Here is a 20,200-nt window from a genome sequence, read left to right as displayed (position 1 = left end):
TATAGTTCAAAGTTAATAATTTATTAGTCAACTATATGAAAAATATATTAAAAAGATAAGCTTTCATTTAATATTTGAATAATCCCATAAGGCCTTGTATTAGTAAAAAAGTGGAAATATTAAAAAAATAACATCTCTCACCTAAATGAAGCTCAACTCAGACAAAATGAAAATGTGTTTAATCATTTTAATGAATATATTTTTCAACATTTGTCAAGTACATTAGGCTCTGGATTACATATAAATATTTTAGATGATTTACTTAAATGTGCCAAAAATAACTACATTTTTGAAAAATGACCTACAAATATTCAGTAGCAAAACAATCATCAAAAACATAAGTTTCATATTTCTAATTGCAAAGTGTGCCACTCCACCAAAGAAAACACTAGTATAAATTAGAAGAAAATACCATTTCCTGAGTTGTTAAACAGCATTAAAATTATCATAAACACCAATTTTCAGTTACTTTCAGATTGCTAGAAATGTTTTTCATTGAAAGTTGAAAATCGTTTACATAGTAAGACATGTCTAAAATAAAAAACAAATGAAAATGCATTCACTTTTAAAGATATACCTTTGCTCAATAAGTCATATTTATACATTTATTTTTTACATATATGACATTCTTAATATATATACCAATAATCCTAGGAAGAAACAGTAATGAAGATTATAAACAGTGACTCAGTAAAAAAACCCACAGAGCTCCATTAAGCCATAATTTTAAGGGAAAAATCCAAAATTCTTGTAGTCTACCATGTGAATATATTTTTGTTATCTAAAGTAAAAAATGCATATAAAGGTTCAGGAATAATGGATATTTCTTTCTCAGGTTACTTGGAATCTGATCATGGTGCACATATGTGAATGAACGAATATATCCTTAACCCACCATTATCTTTTTCTCCAGTGTGCAGGCAATCACCCGTGAAAAGTATGGTGTAGATGACAGGATGATACTGTACCTGATTAGCTCTGGAGGTGGTCATGGGATCAGATGGAGAGGACTTGGTGGTAGTTGGGGAAGATGGCAATGTCTGGGAACAAAGCAGTTCAGGAGCAAATCAACCTTTAAAAGCCTTAAACTGATTATTTAAATAAAACAAAATAAAATAAAATGTAATATAACGAGAACAAAATCCTATGAACAAATTTTTCTCCTATTCATTCAAATTTAATGGAATTTAAGATCAATTAAGTAACTAATGCATGTAAATATGCATGCATAAGCATGTAAAAATAAATTCATGACTTGAAATCATGATGGTGACTGATAAAAATTCACATGAGTATTAAAGGTATCCTGACCATATTCATGAATAGTAGTCTCTTTTCTTTCCCTCTTGTTTGCTTGGGGGAAAAGAGATGTCAAACAAAAATTCAAGAAAGTCAATGAGTAAAACTGAAAGAGTTATTTTCCTATCAATGAATACAGTCGGGGATTGGAAGAAGTGGTGAAATGAAGTTTACTTTGGCATAAAAGCATCTACCTACTTAATATGTTGAACATCACCAACAAGTTGATTCCATATGAATTTAGGGATCCATACTTAAAAGCAACTAAATTTGTACTTCTGAGTTCTTAATATCAGATTATCTTCTAAAATATTAATTTTTAAGAAATTTAGAGCCCGTCTGAAAATGTAAACATTAACCTCATATTAATAAACAAGTAACTAATAGCATTTTAACAAATTGCTATAATATCTTTATCATTTATGTTAAAGACTAAAAATTTAATATAGATGTATTGTAGCATCATCAGCCTGTGGTGAAAATAAGCACAAAAATATTAGGAATCATATTTATTGTTCACTTCATTCCTAAACACTTATACATACTATATATAAAATATATAGTATGAGACCATAAAATACTTGTTGAACAATACATTAACATTTTTTAAAAACTTCAAGTCTAATGGAATAACCTTAAAGTGTAAGATGTCAAGCCTTTTTCTTTTTAAAAAATGTAATTTCACTTTTTTAGTGAACAGCATTGCTTAAGAAGCATCCTCAATAGATAATATTTCCCAATAGGTGAAATGGGGTAGTTTTATAGTATAGACATAATCCTTTGTGGACATTATGTTTTATATTAATACATATGCATCACAATTACTCAGATATGAGCAAAAGCATAACTTTAAAGGTTCAGCAGTGTCAGAAAAAACAGATAAAATTACTTAACAAAATCATATTTCTTCATTTAAGATTTCAAAAGTTCTAATTTGGGTAGAACAAAGCAGTTGATCATAAAAAGAAAAAAATAGGAAATTCACAGGCTTCTGCTTAACTACTATTCTCCAGTAACAAAGTAAAGATTGGTTCTAACATCAAATCATGTTTTAAATAGTCCACTCCTCAAGTGATTCCTGGTTCTTCTAAGTTAAAACCTAAGATACTTTGAGGAAAACCAGACTTAATATTGAGTTATACCAAGGTTTTTTTTGTTAAATCATATTTAAAAAGGGGACAGGAACTACATTCAGAAATGAAACCTCATAAAAGAAGAAAATACATCTTCAAAACCTTTGTTTTCTGTTTTCGTTCCTTGTAATAAATTCCTGTCATTTCTCCAGAGAGACTTTCATTTTCAGTTATTAAAAATTGCTCTACTATTTTCTTTTCATGCAATACTATCCTGGAACATATATTATTGACATGATGCTACTATATGTTAAACAGTGAAAATTTTATTTTCCCATCTCTGGTTACAAGTGTTACTACAGAGAATTCTTGGGAGTAATTAACATACTTAAAAATCTGTTCTGTACTTATCTCAGATTAATTCTGAGGTTGCTGATGAAATAGATGTGAAATAAATCTAGAGGCCAATTCTGTCAAAACAGGTTAGAATTTAAGTTCATTAACATACAGAAGCACTAAGTATGTATTGGGTTCTTCTATTTCCATCAGGGTAAAATCAACCTGAAGTACCAGAGGTTCACTATGACATCCACCTTACCCTGGCTATGAAGTCTCAATAAGGTACTGAAACACTGCAAAGAACAATGTGGAAAAAGTAGTAATAGCAAGTGGCTCAGAATTTGTAGTCACTTCAATTAATATTAACTTCCATCAACTTATTCAATACCTTTTTTGTTGCTTGGCATATATATGAAATATTAGACATATATTATTAGTAATTGATACAATTCATAGTCATCAATATTGTCCTTAATAATTCTGATGCTATTTCTTTCTCATAGAAACAAAAACAGTAACTTTAAACTTTGGGAAAATATGAATGTGTTTAAATCATTAAAAGTTTGGTTATTAAACATCATCATCTGATAAGAAGTTAAAGTTTAGTATTTTAAATAAACAGGTGAAAATTATATAAGTTTGAGCTTGAAGGGATAAGATTGTCAAAATGTCACAATAAATCATCTCTAAATAGATTTTTTTCACTTAAATTTCTAAAATAATGTCATATAATGAAATAAACACATGATGAGTTTTGTAGCTACTATTCATAAAGATACTTTAAACACAAAAAGTCTCCTCCCTTTACAAATTTAACTTATAACAATAAAAAGATTCCAGGAAGTTTGCATTTTTGGTAGATTTTTTAGCTACAAAAAAATTGTTCTAACAAACAGATAAATGTATTAAAATAATACCTCTCATTTAAAATGTTTATTAATTAGATTAATGAAACAGCTTTAATAGTTTTCTCAACAAAAATAGAACCGAAGAATCCATAAGAAATATTTCAATTTCAACATAAATGTACAATATGTTTGTTTCCCTATTGTTTTATAAACAGTGTTCACTCCTACTTACTACACAGATTTAAAGTTTCATGGTTTCAGAGTTAAAAATCATTTAGTAAAATTCCTGTCACACATCATGAAGATGTAACTAACTGTATATCCATATAAGCAAAGTATGTTAAAATATTTGTTATAAATAACACTTACAAAGGACACTTCTTTCTCTATTTTTTGTTTCACATTTATCAAATAGTGATTGTGAGGGACAGTCATTTTTTAGCACAATTTTATCTTTCAAATGGAAAAATATAACATTTTTATTTACATGAATTGAGTAGCCATTTAAGAAGTCTGCTTTAAAGATTGGAGGCTGAATTACGTATTGCAGAAAATTTTAAAGTATTTGACAATTTCAAAACAGTGGATCCTTTGAAACAGTTTTCAAATATTCATGATTTAACAACAGACATTTAGTTAAGTGTAGATATAACTAGGTTTCTGGGAATAAGAACTAAAAAAGTGACTACAAATTGTAAAATGCATTCTTGTTAACAAGTGACAGTTTTGCTGGATCAGAAAATATTACTATAAATGAACTCTGTAATATATGCAGCTTACCTCCAAGCAAATCTACAGTAACAGACTGTCAAGAACCTCTGATAGTTATAGGTAAATTGAGAACAGCAATGAACAAGAAGTCTCAATTGTAATTCAAAACCTATTACTAGCTGAGTAGTATTACTCAAGTAGTCACCTTCCACCTGTGTTTCGAGTTCTGGTAAATAAATCTGTACAGTGCTCTATAAAAAATGGATAAAGTATGTGAATATGTAATTGTCATCTCTGGCTTTTCATCATGACAAGTTTCTTTCCTCCCTTCTTCCAATGTCTGAACAATCTGGAACCCCTCAGCTCTAATATAAATTCATATTGTCAAAGTTACACAGGTCTTTCAGAATTTATTCCTATTCCATAGCTTATTTTCCTCATAATTTGTTATTCCACACCATTATCCTTCTCTTCAATCATTCAATACCATGTATTTTACTTATCTTTCAACTTATGGTCTTTGTTATTTGAAAAAAATCATGATTTTCCAGAATGAACTCCTTATTTACTACAATTGACTGTGTCTGAACTTTTTCCATTTTCCAAACCACCTTTTTTTTTACATCTTCCTCTTCTTTTCATTATAGACAAAATTGTGACCTCCTACTCAGACCTCCTCCCCTGAATACCCTAAATGTTAACTTTCCCCTATTGCTGAGTCATCTCGTCCCCTCAATAATCTCATCTCCAATTTCTCTGCCTTTTCAAGCTCTTGTTTATTTTCTTTAACATCAGCCTCTTGAGTAGAGAGAGGGGTTACGTAAGTCTCCCTTATCTAACTTGTATTTTACTCCTTTGTATATCCAAAATTTCAAATCAGCATTTCTAACCTCCACACCATTTTTTCTCTTTACCTACCCAGCCACTATACTTTTAGGAAATAATATTAGTAGGAAATAATGATTGTGTTCTCACCATGTGATTAAAACTAACCTTTAAATCTCCAATAATCTCCTATTGAAATCTTTTTTTTTTTTATTTTTCTCTGGGTATTGGATCATTTTGAGCATCTTTCCTTATACTTTCCCTCCTTATTTTATCGTAGGGAATATTACTGATCTCCCTTTTATCTTTATGATTAATAGAGCACTTACTAGGAACCAGGTATAGTTCTACTCAGTTAATACAGTACCCCTGTGAAATAGACTACTATTACTAACCCCATGTTATGAGTAAAGAAGTTGAGGTACAGAGAAGCAAAACAACTTACCCAAAGGTACAATAGCTGGTAAATTAAAGAGCCAGGAATTGAACCTGGGCACACTTGCTCCGGCTCCTATGGGCTTAACTACTACGTTACAATGCCTCTGACTTACTTTTTCTCTTGTTTCTTTATCTCATTTTTTGCTCCTTTTTTTCTCTACTACAATAAAGATGGTAAGTGAAATTATCACCTATGATGCAATTAACGATCTATATTTTCAGTTTTACATTCTCACCTGTGTTTCTATAAAAGACTACTTCAAGAGAAAAGCATACAACTTACAACTTATTGAATTTGCCTGCAACAAACAAAAATATTATTTCAAACAGTTGCCTACAATTCATTAATTGCTTTTTAGGCTTCACTATTCTGCTAGGCTCAAAACCATATATAATCATTTTTTATTCTTTTCTTACCATTTTGGAACTAGAACAAATCATTCTCAGAGGCTCACAGATTTTACTTTGACATTTCTTTTAACATCATGCATTTGCCTCAGCTTCACTACCAAACCAGAGTAGGTGTTCATCTTCTTAAAATATTGCCTAGTCTCTTAACTTCACCCTGACACAAGACATTCTACTTTAAATGAGGATCTCTTCTTGGATAAACTTATTCAAGATAATGAAATGTCCCCAAAGAGAGAAATCTACTAAATTTCATTTTATCATCATTACTCAAATTTGGAGGCCATATAGCTCAGTGTCAAGATCAATTATCAATTACAGTTCCTTGGGTAAGTTATTAAATTTCTTTACTCATCAGCTTCCTTAAGTATAACATGGATTCTGTACTCCTTACCTGCCTGATAGGTTTTTGTGAAGATGGATAAAATATGATAATACATGTAAAGCGCATAACACAATGGCTGGCAGAGAAACAGAGTAAACACCGTATATGTCACTATTACATTGCTGATCCTTCATTCTTGACCACCAAACCTTTATTTATTTATTTTGCCTGACAAAGCTTAACATTCCTTGAATTTTTGAGTGTTACATGAAAGAAGTTTAAAAAAATACTTTCTTATAAACCTTCAGACCTAAAGATCTGCATAGTAGATCACTCAGCTAATTGTCATAGTTCTCTTCTACCAACAGTTATACATACAGGCACCCCTTTTTAAGGGTCTGTCTGGATTTTCAGAACAGAAGAGAAAGAAAATGCAGATGTGCCTCCTTTTGTTCTAACTTTTCAGAGAAATTAAAAAAGTTCCTTTGGGAAATACTATGAAGAAATCTATAGAATGTCCCTCGGCCAGACATCCAAGGCTCTCCATTATCTGGTCTCATCCTAACATTAATTTCCTCTAAACTCCAACACAAATGTTCCATTTCTGTCAAGAGAGTCACCTTACTATTCAACCATTATAGCTTTCTTCTCAAATCCATATTGTTTCACATGCCTAAAATAAGCTTTTTATCTTTCTTCTCCTCTAATTAGGAAATTCCTATAGAATCTTCAAGGTCTGGTTCAAATCCTCACCTGTATTATAAGACCAAATGTCATTCCACCCTATATTTCTTCCACATGCCTCTGAACTTTTATATATTTTATAGTACACTGTTTATGCTGCGATTTTGGTATATACAGTTTGACATTTTTATAAATCATTTTAATCATTTCTGATCTCTCACAAGCTAGTTTTAGAGAGCAAGGGCTACAATTTAATATATCTTGCAACTCAGTAAGAAGGCATTTAATAAATTCATGACTGAATGGATGAATAGTGAATACAATTATGTGCTATTTTTGCCAATTTTTCACGATAGAGGTAAAACTCTAAGTGAGATTCTTGATATCTTCACTTGATTTTTTTTAAATACAAGAAAATTCTCTAAATGCCTATAACCACTTTGTTCTTAATGTAGCTTTTCTTAAAAATACATTTGAGCCAAAATGGAAAAGAATTGCTGAAAATTTGTAACAGACAAAAGGAGTTAACAAATGCTAACTGTATTACTGATTTGTGGTTTCTACCTTGTTTTAGGGTTTCTTATATTGACTTATTATGTATAAGCAACCATACTTGGAGAGGGATTTGAGGGGCTTAAAAAGAAGAAAAGTTGCAATAATCCTATGAGGGGAAAAGGTATATATAAAGCTCAAAACATAAAAAAGGTGGAAATGGAAAAATGTGTACCAACTACTCTGGACTAAAGACATGCTCCAGGAATGAGTTCAAAGCTTCTAGGCAAACAAGGTCTAAATTATTTGAAGATCGTTGAATGTCTCTGCTATTTGCGTGTCCTGAAAATAAGCAATAGGATGTTCTATGTTGTAATATATGTTTAATTTTGGTTTACTGGCTCTTTCTGCGTATCTGTTTCTTTGTATACTGACTTGTAAAATTAGCACAGTGGTTATTAGGTGCTTCATAAAAGTATCCTAATTAAGGTGATAGAACAGAGGTTACAATATTTTAATTATTCAATACACGTTAATCATTATTACTATTACCATTTGAATACATAAAGTATTGGAGTCCCTCTCTATTGGCAAATAAATATTTTTAAAATAAAACAACAACAACAAACATTTGAGAGGGAACAACACCTTATATCTGAAGTTGGATGTAAGGCTGTTATCCTAGATTTCATCATTCCACTATATCAAAGGCCTGCAAGACCAGTTTGCATTATTTTCTTACAAAACTGTATTTGTCTGAGCATTCATTCAGTCAGTAAATGTAGGTTTCATTTGGGCAGAATATTCTGGTTCATGCAATTTATTCAGTTACCAACTATATCTAGATTACATAATTCAGAACACAATATTCTGTTAAAAGTCCATATATATGGTTTGAAATTGTAACTTTTAAAATGTTTGTTTAGAACTAACTGTGATTTCCTATTTTTAAATCCAAGTTACATATAAATTATACTCTTTTAGGAAGCAAACCTTAAAATTATCAATCATAAAAAACAACAGTCATGTAGTAATAAACATTCAGAAAGCTATAATTTTATATTCAACATGAACTCATTTCTGTGCAGAAGTTGTATTTTCTAGCTCTCTCATTTTTTAAAACTCTTAATTTTATTCTTTGCCCAATTTAACTAAAAGAAAATTCTAAAAGACGTTTTAAAGAAATTTTTTTAAAAATTAACTTCAGGACCGAATAAAGCCCAAAGAAGAGATAAATGTCAAAGGAAAGACCACCATTTTAAAAGAAATCTTACTGTGATTCTATGTATTAATGTATGCATATATAAAACTATCATATAAAAATATCATATGAAATATGATATATGAAATGTTTTTATATATTCTAGAGCAATTTATTTTGGACATATTATTTGACAATGGATAACCAGCATAATTTCTTCAGAAACAAAACTGTGGTCGTTTAAATTTATATACTTGACTTACTATTTAGCGAATAACCCAACAAAAAAATCTTACATTGCTAAAATAGGAAAACTTAAAACATAAAAAACTCTGTTGATCTATACTATCTTGGAAATATGTTTGATGGTTTCTCCAGATTTTTCAAGTAAATTTTTTAATTTTTACACTTACAAAGAAAGTGTTTAAGGATTAAATATATTGCCCTAATAGATTTAGTGTACTTGTTTGGTTAATTTTTTAAATGATACTCTATTTCATGTACATCACTTATTACATAAACATATTAAAATCAACAATAATTTTAATTCCATTAATATCTACCAGGCTTACAAATGAATGAAAATACACAAAAATCAATCAATCACTATTGTTTATCACTTATCATGATTTTAAATAACATTATCTGACCAAGGCAAGTAAATAAAAAAAGCAAACATTTTCAAATTCTGGTTTTCATCAATCTATACTGGTACTGGATATACGGGAGCCTTTAAATTTCATATTGCATAGAGAAAATTGCAATTTTAATGATTCATATTCCATTATTTGATACTAGCTATTATTATAAAAATAATAAATATTCATTCATATCATTGTCCTAAATATACCGCCAGTAATATCATACTACTAAAACTACATTGTATATTTTATTTTTTAAAAAATCAAGATGCTCACTCTTATCTATAAATGTTTGCACTTTTCTCACAGAAAGTATAAAAGAGAGTAGAAATAGGCTGGAGTAAGGCAGAAAGTCAATAAACCCTACTACACTTTAGTGGGAATTCTGTAAATTCTTAGCCCCAGGTGATTTTAACCCAGAAGTCTTTAAACTCATAGTTTTAGAATCTGGATACAGAGTCCTTGTATCTCTTTCAAGGTATCAGTTTTAAAAATATTCCTTGTATTCCCCTGGCATAGATAAGCTAAATTTCTAAACTATATATGGTTGGGAAGAAGAAAAAAACATCAACTGATGCGTAGAACTCTAAAATATTTACATTCTGCCATGCATACGTTAAAAGATACTTCCTTAAAAAGGGTAGAGAAATCAAAGTGACAGAGTATAAAATGAAATTTTATATGGAATAGCAGCTATCTGATGTAAACATGGCAAAAATTTGAACAGTAATCAACAGAAAGTTTAATGTTAGCCTATAATTTGAAAATATATTACCTAATTATTAATTCCTATGTTTGTGTATGATTAGTCAGCCTTACTTTTATCTATACGTTGTTAAAATTATAATATGTCAATAACACTGTTTGGCATAATATTTTTTTCAATCCAGAAACATGAAATTAATAAGATTTTGAGCTACATTTCAAATTTATTACAATGAACATAAAATGCTGTAAATTAAGTATTCTGTAAATTAATGAAGTTAATACATTTCTTTTGAAGGCAGAGTCTACTGATTGTATGATCACAAATTAAGCAGCTAATTATAAAGGGGCAAATGCAGAAACAATAATTATAATCATAAGGTAACAAATAAATTTGAGAATTTAAGAGTTTATGGGGAAGGATTCACCTATTTTAACATTAAAGAATGTCATTTTTCCCCTATAGCATGTCAGCCATTATTCAACCTTAAAAACTCACATTGTCTTTTATCAAATAAAATTTTTGTTACAGAAAAATCTCACACATTAAAAGTAAACATTGGCCTTTTATGACATATATAAAGACTACATGTTATACAGAACATAATAGCTGATTTGTAACAAAAGACTATTTGCTAAGTACAAAAATTTACTTATACATATTTGTTTATAAAAACTGTTATATATAACAAGTTAACAAAATAGGAGTTTATAAGTATACTGAAAACTACAAATATTACTAAAAATATGGTATTTGAAATCTTGAGGATATACTCTCACTTCAATTTTTATACTTTATTTAAAAAGTGATATAATTTTAAAGATTTAATCCCTATAAACTAAACAAATTTGTCTATAAATTTTTAAAAGGTAATCACAAAAGTAATGAGCCATATAATTGCTCCTCAGTATAACACTAAAAAGTGATTTATTCAATCAATCAATAAATCAACTAGTCAATCTATGGAAGAGGCTCTGACTGACAGTCTTTAAGTAAATAAAATGACAACTTTGTTATGTATTAAGTATGCTTAGGAAAAAAACAAAACTTCATCTGCTAAGACTTTAAGCTTCCTTTATAAGGAATTCATACTATGCTGTGGATATTTCTCTTTGATTTCCCAACTAAACACTCACTTGTTTGATGCGATCTGGATTAACGGTGGTCTGGGGTTGTAGAATGCTGACTGGTTCTGTCTTGGCCACATTTTGGGGCATTTCACGAATTTTTTCTGCAATGAATCCATGAACTGCATTCAGTGCTTCAACTGTTCCCTGGATCAAACATACTCGTTCAGTAGTACCTGTGGATGAAAGATTAATTTTCAGAAAACTTTCTTTCTTATTTTGTATTTTTTTTAAAAAAGCCATGAAAAAGGATGATATGATGTAAAACGTAAAACTCTCAATTAAAAAGAAATGTTCAACTGAACCAAACGGAATACATACATATATACTCCTTTTTATCATTTTTACACTCATTCTTTCCTAATAGTCTCAAAAACGGCCTTTGGATTCCAGTAGAGCCAGAGATCCTAAGAAATTATGAGCCTATCATTCCTTCATTGACATAAAAAAAATACTTGCAGAGCGTTTATAAAAATACTTCGTGTAAATGCTAGTAACACATAGATGAAGATCTATGGACCCAGCTTTCGAAGAAGATATCTTAAGGGTAAAAAGCTAGCATCAGGTCAACAATTATACGATGGTATGATGTGAAAAATAATGGATGTATCTACATGGATGGCACAAACAGATGGTCTACAATGCAAAGAGCATTTAAACTGGTGGGGAGAGGAGGTCTTGGAAGGTTTACATGGCAGGTATATTTCTTCATTTCTACCATTCTTTATTCACTTACCCTGCTCTTCCTTTAATTATAACATCAACATTACCTGATATTTTATATTTGTTAATTTTTAACTTTTTCACTAGAATGCAAGCCCTCAGAGGACAATGGATTAGCTTGTTTTGTTTTGTGCTGTAGTTTCCCCACAGCCTTTAACACTCCCTGTATATAACAGGTGCAAAATAAATATTTATTAGATGAACGAATCAGCACTGTCATTATTATGTAATTTTAATAAGACAGAATATCAGAATTAAGACCAAAATTTTAAAATAGTTCATGAAATTTGAAATTGATGAATAATTGATACAGATATAATTAATAGTGTTCTTTCCACTGCTAGTGAATAAATTTGGTTGGGTCCAATATAGATCTTACAACTCTATATTTTACAGATAAACCTTAAGGCAAAAAAATTCATTTTCAGACTATAAAAGTGAGCCTCATTATAGCAGCTTGGTATTAAATTGTAATCTTCTCAGCATCCCAACACAACACATAAAGTTACTTCTCAGAAGCATTTATTAAACAGTTAACAAAAAATATCAAAAGAATGATTATTTTTAAATTTCTAAAATATTGGGTTTTGAATAAACATGAAAACTTCCAAGTACCTGACACACTTCTTTTTGGTGTTACAGTTTAAAAATTCTAAGCCACTCTACAAAACATTTTTAAAGTACATTTGGAAGGACAAAATTGTGAAGCTACAAACAGTAAAAAAAAAAAATCACAGGGAGATTATGTTGCTTTAAGGATTAACTGCCTCATAAACCATTTTTCTATGTTTCTAGTAGTTTTGAATTTTTAAAAGAATAGTAAAAGCTTATCATTCTTACTTCTAGTAAAAAGACTCAGATCACAAGAGTTTAAAGAATAATATTACAAGAATACACCTAAATTACAACTTCTTATTTTAAACAATGAAGATTCAAGTCTATGAAAAACTAAGTTTCTTAAGTTGTACAAAATATTTCAGTAGAGAGCAAGTGTGCCTCTCATTTGTAAGGATGAAGAAAATCTGAAAAACATAATGTGAGTTTGAAGGCTTAATATTTTTTTCTCCTGATCAGCTTTTCTCATCCTGTCAACCTAGATTATCTCTGTGGTGGTTCTTGGGTAAAATGATCTAGTTTACAGGGATACTCTAGGGAAGTCTTGACAAGGTTGTATTAACTGTCTAATAAATAACTAGAAAGGATAATAATAACTGATCAATGTAGTTCATGCAAAGTGTTCTCATCTAAGTCGGGAGACAAAACAAAATAGATCAGATTATATTCCTGCTTTTGGAGACAAATACAGAGTGCTCCTTTGGCGATGCCAGATAGGAAAGGCTCAACCTCAATAGGAATTCTAAAAAACAACATGGTACTAAATAACTGAAGACATTATATAATCCATGTTGCCTTTAAAATTCTAATTTAATACACTACATATTATGTCAGACAATACAGTAACCCCAACAGAGTAACAACACTTTAGAGTGTACAGACTATCAGGTAGTAAATGGAAATCACTGAGCCATAAAGAAATACGATTGTCTAAAACTGAATTTCATATAGCATATAGGAGACAATTTGGAGATAGTTCATTGGTTCAAATTTGCGGTACATAATCTTTGAGAATTAAATATCACTACCATTAGTACTACAAAAGAAAAAAAAAAAGAAGGAAAAAAAGGAGATTGTATATCCACCAATGGGAATTGCTGCAATCCTCAGAAGACATGCTGTCAAATTCTTCTCCTGAACCCTAATGGCCTTTTTACTCAGATAACACAAAACTATAATTTTTAGGAAAAAGTCACAAAGAGAGAAAACTGTCAGGTATATGACCAAACTGTGTAACAAAAATGCACCTATAAATCATTAAAGTTGCTGTTTTTGTCACTTTAAAGGCTTTCAGGCTCCATTAGTGTCTAAACTAAACTGCTAGTTATTTATCATTTTATTTGTTTAGCAGTAGCATTTACTACTCTTTGCAATAGACTAGCAACAGAAGCTGAAAAACAATTACATAAAAGTATATGCCCACATTTCTTATGATGTAAAGATACAGAAGTATAAGACACACTAATTTAAAAATGCACTTTTAAGGGAGAAGTTAGAAAAATTAACAAGTAGGATCAATGTCAAATACAGGCAGTGAAATTTAAAGTGGTTTCAGTTTTGATTTCACATACAATATCATATATTGAAAATGCATGCTTCTAAAATTAGGTACAATTTTCAAACAGATTCTATAGCAGAATTTTGATAGAATTTTAATAAAATATATTCATTCTGTGCTGTAACCTTGAATAAGTAAGTCACTTAAACTGTTCCTGGTCCTACCTACAGCATTCTATCACTTATGCAGTGGGCCCTCTTCCTTCTTACCTACCAAGTTCACGATTTCTTCAGGTATTAGAGTTCTTTCTTACATCATAATTTTTCCTTTGCTATTAAATCATTTCTATCAGCAGAAAAACATGTTATAATTTCTTCAATTTTTAAAGACTCCTCCTTTATGACAGAACTAAAAATTATTTGACAAAGTAAATAAAGTAACTAATTTAGGCAAAGATCATCAAATCATATGATGTAAGGTTAATGGGTAATTTTCAGTGGAAATGTTCAGGCAGTCACCAACTGTCCTCCCTGATAGCCATTAGCATGACTAAGAATGAGAAAGTGGGGGTGTCAGCGTGGCTTAATTGACTAAGCACCCAAGTCTTGATTTCTGTTCAGGTCATGATCCCAGGGTCATGGGATCAAGCCCTGCATCAGGCTCCACACTGAGCATGGAGCCTGCTTAAGATTCTGTCTTCCTTCCTCTCTCTCTGCCCCTCTACCACTCTCCCCAGCTCACTCCTGCTCTCTGTCTCTCAAAAAAAACAAAAATAAAACCAAAAAGAATGTGAAAGTGAACCGTGCACTTCTTGATGTGAAGCAATACCAATGACACACAGGGCACTAATGATGAAGTACGTTTCCCAAAGTAGATGAACCTAAATCCAGTCAAACATACAACATTAGAGTTTACAAATAATATTGAAAGCAGAAAAAAAATGACACCATGAGGAATCAAAGATACAAATCAAGAATGTAGGACACTCAACAGGTCAATTGTTCTTGCCCCATCAATAAAAGAGGGACTTCCCTCTAGACTAAAAGTGCCTTACGAGATATAATGATCAAATGTAAATTAGAATTTGACTAATCTAGATTCAAACAACTTTTATTTTAAATAATTGTGACAATATAAGATCTAGGTATTAGATAGTATCAAGGAATTACTATTAATTTTAACAGGTATGATTATGACATCAGGTTGTGTAAAAAAAACTGCCATTTTTCCTTTCTTTTTTTCTTTTTTTTAGATGCATATCAAAGCATATACAGATAAAATGATTGGGACTCACTTCAAAATATTAAACAGTAACAAAATGAGTAAATAAAATAAGTCTACAAAAATTTTGATATTGCTGATATATGTGAAGAGTGTAAGGGGGCTCACTGTACTATTCTTTTCTGTATGTTTGGAATTTTCAAAATAAAAGAAAAACATTTCAAAGGCTTCCTTGACTTCATTCATACTCCTCTCTCCAGTTATAGCTCAATTTTCTTATCCCTCAAAATTCCTTGAATGATCCCCTTTCTACTTCTTCACCACTTTCTTTTTACTTGAATCTATTCCAGTATGGCTTTTGTCCCTCACTCCATTCAAACCATTCATCACAGCTGTACCTGGGTAAATCCAATCTTCATGTCTTTATGTTGTTTGACCCATCAGCAGAATTTGACGCAGTTAACCAATCCATTCTGAAAACATTTCACTTAGCTTTCAGATTATCACACACTCCTGGGTCTTTATTTTATTCAGTTCATTCATTCATTTGACAAAAGTCTATTAACTCCCTACTAAATGTGAGGTACTATCCTAGAAGCTGAGTGACAGATGAATACTCCTGCTTTCAAGGAGTTCATATTCTAGTTCATGTAGACACTATACATAAAACAAATAACATATATATACAGAATACAAAATGAACTTGTGCTATGAAGAAAATCTGGAAACAATAATAACATGAGCAAAGATAAAAATTAAAGTATGAAAGGGACCTTGTCTGTCATGGTCACTACTATATCCTCAAGTGTCTAGAATAGTGCACGGTATACTGTAGATGCTTAAGAAGTCTTTTTTGAATAAATGAAAACCTTAGTCTAAATCTTCTCATCTGTATATTGAAAACATATGTGATTGATTTTAAGAACTTTTTATTAATAAAATGTCTACATTAAAGCAGTTACCCTCTTTGGGTTTAGAAGATCAGTAAATGTGTATAAAACTAGATAATTTGAGAAAATTATTTAAAAAATATAGTAAATTATAAATTATCATGTCCGTTAGAATAGGTCTAGTCTAGAATAATGGGCACATACTAATGATTTGATCCACATTATTTCCAATTGCCAACTATAATGAAAATTAGTGAACATTTTGTTTGGATGTAAGAAAATACTCCTACTAAGGATATAACTAGTGTCTTATAATGAAAATGCAAGTATATACTTCTTTAGAAAATATCAGTATCAATCTAAAATAATAAATTTGGTTGGATGTCAGTGAAACATCTCAAAATGAAAAATTAATATAAAAAATCTAGTAGATTACTAATAATTCTAGGACAATTTACTGACAATGATTTTGGCCTTGAAAAGGACTAAGAAAATGCAGGTGCCAATTAGCCTTGCAATAGGCAAAAATTGAGATTTAAAACAAAATATAACATATAGATAATTTTTACAGTAAGACAACAGCTACTTATATCATTGAGAAATTACTTATTTTAGACAGAATATATTCTGAATAAAGGTTTATTTCCTTTGGGGTGGCTGGGTGGCTCAGTTGGTTAAGTGTCTGACTTAGGCACAGGTCATGATCCTAGAGTTTGTGGGTTCTAGCTCCGCGTCAGGCTCTGTGCTGACAGCTCAGAGCCTGGAGCCTACTTCGGATTCTGTGTCTCCCTCTCTCTCTGCTCCTCCCCTGCTCACACTCTGTCTCTCTCTCTCTCTCTCTAAAATAAATAAACCTTAAAAAAAAGTTTATTTCTTTCATTATAAAATTTAATTTCTACTATTTTAAGAAATATCTCCCAATTTATTGTGTATTTCAAATATATTTAATGTTTCCATAATAACTTGGGAGTCAACTATATAATTCTGGGCAATAGTAAAGTGGTAATCTCAAGATTTCTTTGTGTATGTAAGTCAATTTATCCTAAAAAACAAAACAAATAAACAAACAAAAAAAAAGCAGAAACGGACTTAAATACAAAAAACAAACTGATAGTTGCCAGAGGAGAGAGAGGTAAAAGGATCGGCAAAATAGGTGAAGGGGATTAAAAGGTACAAACTTCCAGTTATTTATTTTTAAATAAGTCATAGAGAGGAAATGTACAGACTAGGGAATATAGCCAATGATATTGTATTAACACTGTATGGTGACACACGGTGACTACATTTGTTGTGATGAGCATTAGGTATTGTATAGAATTGCTGAATCACTATGTTGTACACCTGAAACTAATATAGCATTTTATGTCAACTGTATTTCAGTAATGAAAAACTAAAACAGAGAGTATAATTTTTTAAATGAATAAAGCAATTTTCAGGGATTATTTCATTAGTCTCAGTCTATACATGGTAATTTAATTAGTTGCAAGTTTTTGTGGTTTAAAAAAAAAGCAGGAGCATTAGCTCATTAGGTTTCCTTAGATTAGATATTAAAAATAACCTATAGAATATTTATCACTAGTAACAACATGTATTATAAATTTTAGGTTAGACAACAAAATGTAAATTATTTTAAAGAATTAAAAAACAGTAATAGTAATCATAAATTTAACAGATTAAAACTGTTGAAAGATACCTGAAAATACATGCCTTTAACACATTACCTTTCAACAGATAATGTTACCATTTCTTTAATATGTATCTTCTACAATAATCTCTATATAAGAAACATCTATTCCTACTAATGCCTTTATAAATAGTTGATTTATATGCATTCCGTATTTATTGCTGTAATTACATCAGCAAAAGCCCCACTTAAGAGTATTTAAGGGTTTCGTAGGTATAGAAATAGAGTATTACCTTCTATTACCTTTCCTTTTGGCTTACGTTCTTTTCCATGTCCCTATACTCATTGGGAAGAGCTAATTTAACAAGCAATTTTACAATATGTATCTCAGAATATTACTGGAAGGTAAGTGCTTTAAACATTGATTATATGTAAATTTATAAACCATCTTATGATTTATATAAAAATATATATGTCATAATACATGTATTTAATATATTAGTGTAATGTATATTATATATTATATACTAACTCATTTAATGCTCACAATAACCAGGGCAGATAATATTATCTTGAAGCAGCTAGCCCAAGGACACACAACTAACAAATGCAGAGATGTAAGGTTTTGCCAAATACGGTATTATAACATATACTTTATATGTTACACCTTATATCCATTATAACATATACCTTCTGAAAATATAATGAAAGGCCAGGTCCCAAATTACATCCATTTAAGAAAGTCACATGTTTCAGCTTGGAAAAGTAATTTTCACCCAAATCTGACAATTTTTTACATACACTGAGTCACACCATTAATATCACTTCACAGATTTATTCCAAATCTGGCATAAAATGAAAGAAATGATTGACCCTCCTTGCAGAGAACTTACCACCATAGGAGATAGTTAATAATTGTGTGGACTATTTAGCAGATTTTTGAAAACAAGTTTTCAGATCAACAAAAGCACTTAGGAAAATTGCCATAAAAAGTTTGTCCAATTTGTAATTGCAGCTTTTATACCATTGTACAGTTATGCACATTTGATAATGCTTCCTCCTACCCTACAATTTCTAAGGAAAAAAATATACTATTTCAAGAAGAGGCATTTTTAAAAAAGGAAATCATAGGAATTGACATCTTATGATACGAAGTAATAATTGCTTTTCTTCTCCAGGTAATTAACTCTCCACATAATCATGTCTCTACTTCTAAACTGTAAAAATCTGAAAAGGGCCATTATAACATGCGTTAGTCCCAAACCAATGTAGCAAAGGCTTGATAATCTGTTTACAGAGCATGCTTCACCATTGATATATACTCAGTCAAGCCAAAGAATTACTCTACTTTTCAGAAAAATCTAGAAGTATAGAGTCTTCAAAGAACTTAAGATGAGAGAATGAATGAATGGGAATCAGAGTGGATGTCCAGCTTCTTATTTACTCATTCTCTTCCCAAGCATGCAAATGGCATGGTCATTTAGTTTTCAATAACTATTCTCACAAGGCAGCAACAAGATCATAGGAGACATTAACTTCTGAAGACCCTGAGGTTTGAAAGCAGACATACCTGAAAATTCTAAGTAACAATTGCAATTGTTCTCATATATATTGTAACTCATTTCCAGTTTTTAAATTCTGAGGTCATGCAAAAATTTCTACCAACAGTTATAATTATGAATGACTAGTTATTCATCCATCCTTAGCATACATAGGTTTATGATTTTAAATTCAGACACGGAAATTCTAGTTTGGTCAGTATTATCACCTTTTAACTTCCATCATGGATTATAGGAATATAAAACTGCCATGACTAAATTTTATTAGAAGTTTTAATTATGTTTTTATATGTATATATAAAATAGACTTCCTGATTTTCTTTTCACTACCAAACCCTGTCACCATTTTTGACATTGATTTGTACTCTTAAATTTCTGCCAGAAGAAAAACTGCACTTAGAATTAATTTTCCTAGCTATTCCTTATGTACTAACAGGGATTAATTTGCAGAATTCTGTGGACCATGCTTGGAAGCTGGAAAACAGCTTGCAACAAACACATGCTATCAAATTAAGCTCACAAACTCAGAAGCATGACCAGTGGTTAGCATGCATAGCTAATCAAAGTCATCTGAAGGTAAGGAAAGAAACATACCACTGGACATGAAGCACTGTAAAAAAATCTGAGGACTGATGTAAGCTGAGAGTAAAAAGATGAACATCCCTAGTGATAGTCCTGTTCCTAACATAGAAATTATCACTTTGAGATCCAATATAGATTAATGTTTTACCCAAGTCTAAGCAGTGACTTTATTCCACATTTGCTTGAAAAATAGTTATTTTGAAAATGACTCCATCTTTATTAGGAGCCAGCCTATAAATCAAATACAAAGACAAGACCCACATTTGCATAGGTTTTAAGAGTGAATTACTCAAGTTAGTGAATGATAACAAATGTCCTACTGTTGATCACATACACTATATCAAATGAATATACAGGAAGCATGAAGAATT

General features: G+C 30.5%; 1 protein-coding gene across 4 annotated transcripts in view; it reads right to left on the bottom strand.

The window, feature by feature from the left end:
• NOVA1 (NOVA alternative splicing regulator 1) overlaps positions 1 to 20,200 on the bottom strand; it is a 150,066-nt gene that overhangs the window by 26,089 nt on the left and 103,777 nt on the right. For all 4 annotated transcript variants that reach the window (XM_049612965.1, XM_049612967.1, XM_049612966.1 and 1 more), the window contains 2 exons: positions 11,127 to 11,293; positions 969 to 1,040 (listed from right to left, as the gene is read on the bottom strand). In XM_049612965.1, coding sequence (XP_049468922.1) covers positions 969 to 1,040; positions 11,127 to 11,293 — 239 coding nt within the window. The remainder of the gene's footprint in view (positions 1 to 968; positions 1,041 to 11,126; positions 11,294 to 20,200) is intronic.

Source organism: Panthera uncia (genome assembly GCF_023721935.1).
Source record: "Panthera uncia isolate 11264 chromosome B3 unlocalized genomic scaffold, Puncia_PCG_1.0 HiC_scaffold_1, whole genome shotgun sequence".
Taxonomy (NCBI): domain Eukaryota; kingdom Metazoa; phylum Chordata; class Mammalia; order Carnivora; family Felidae; genus Panthera; species Panthera uncia.
The sequence above is the reverse complement of the archived record's forward strand: the minus strand, read 5'-3'. Positions and strand labels throughout refer to the sequence as shown.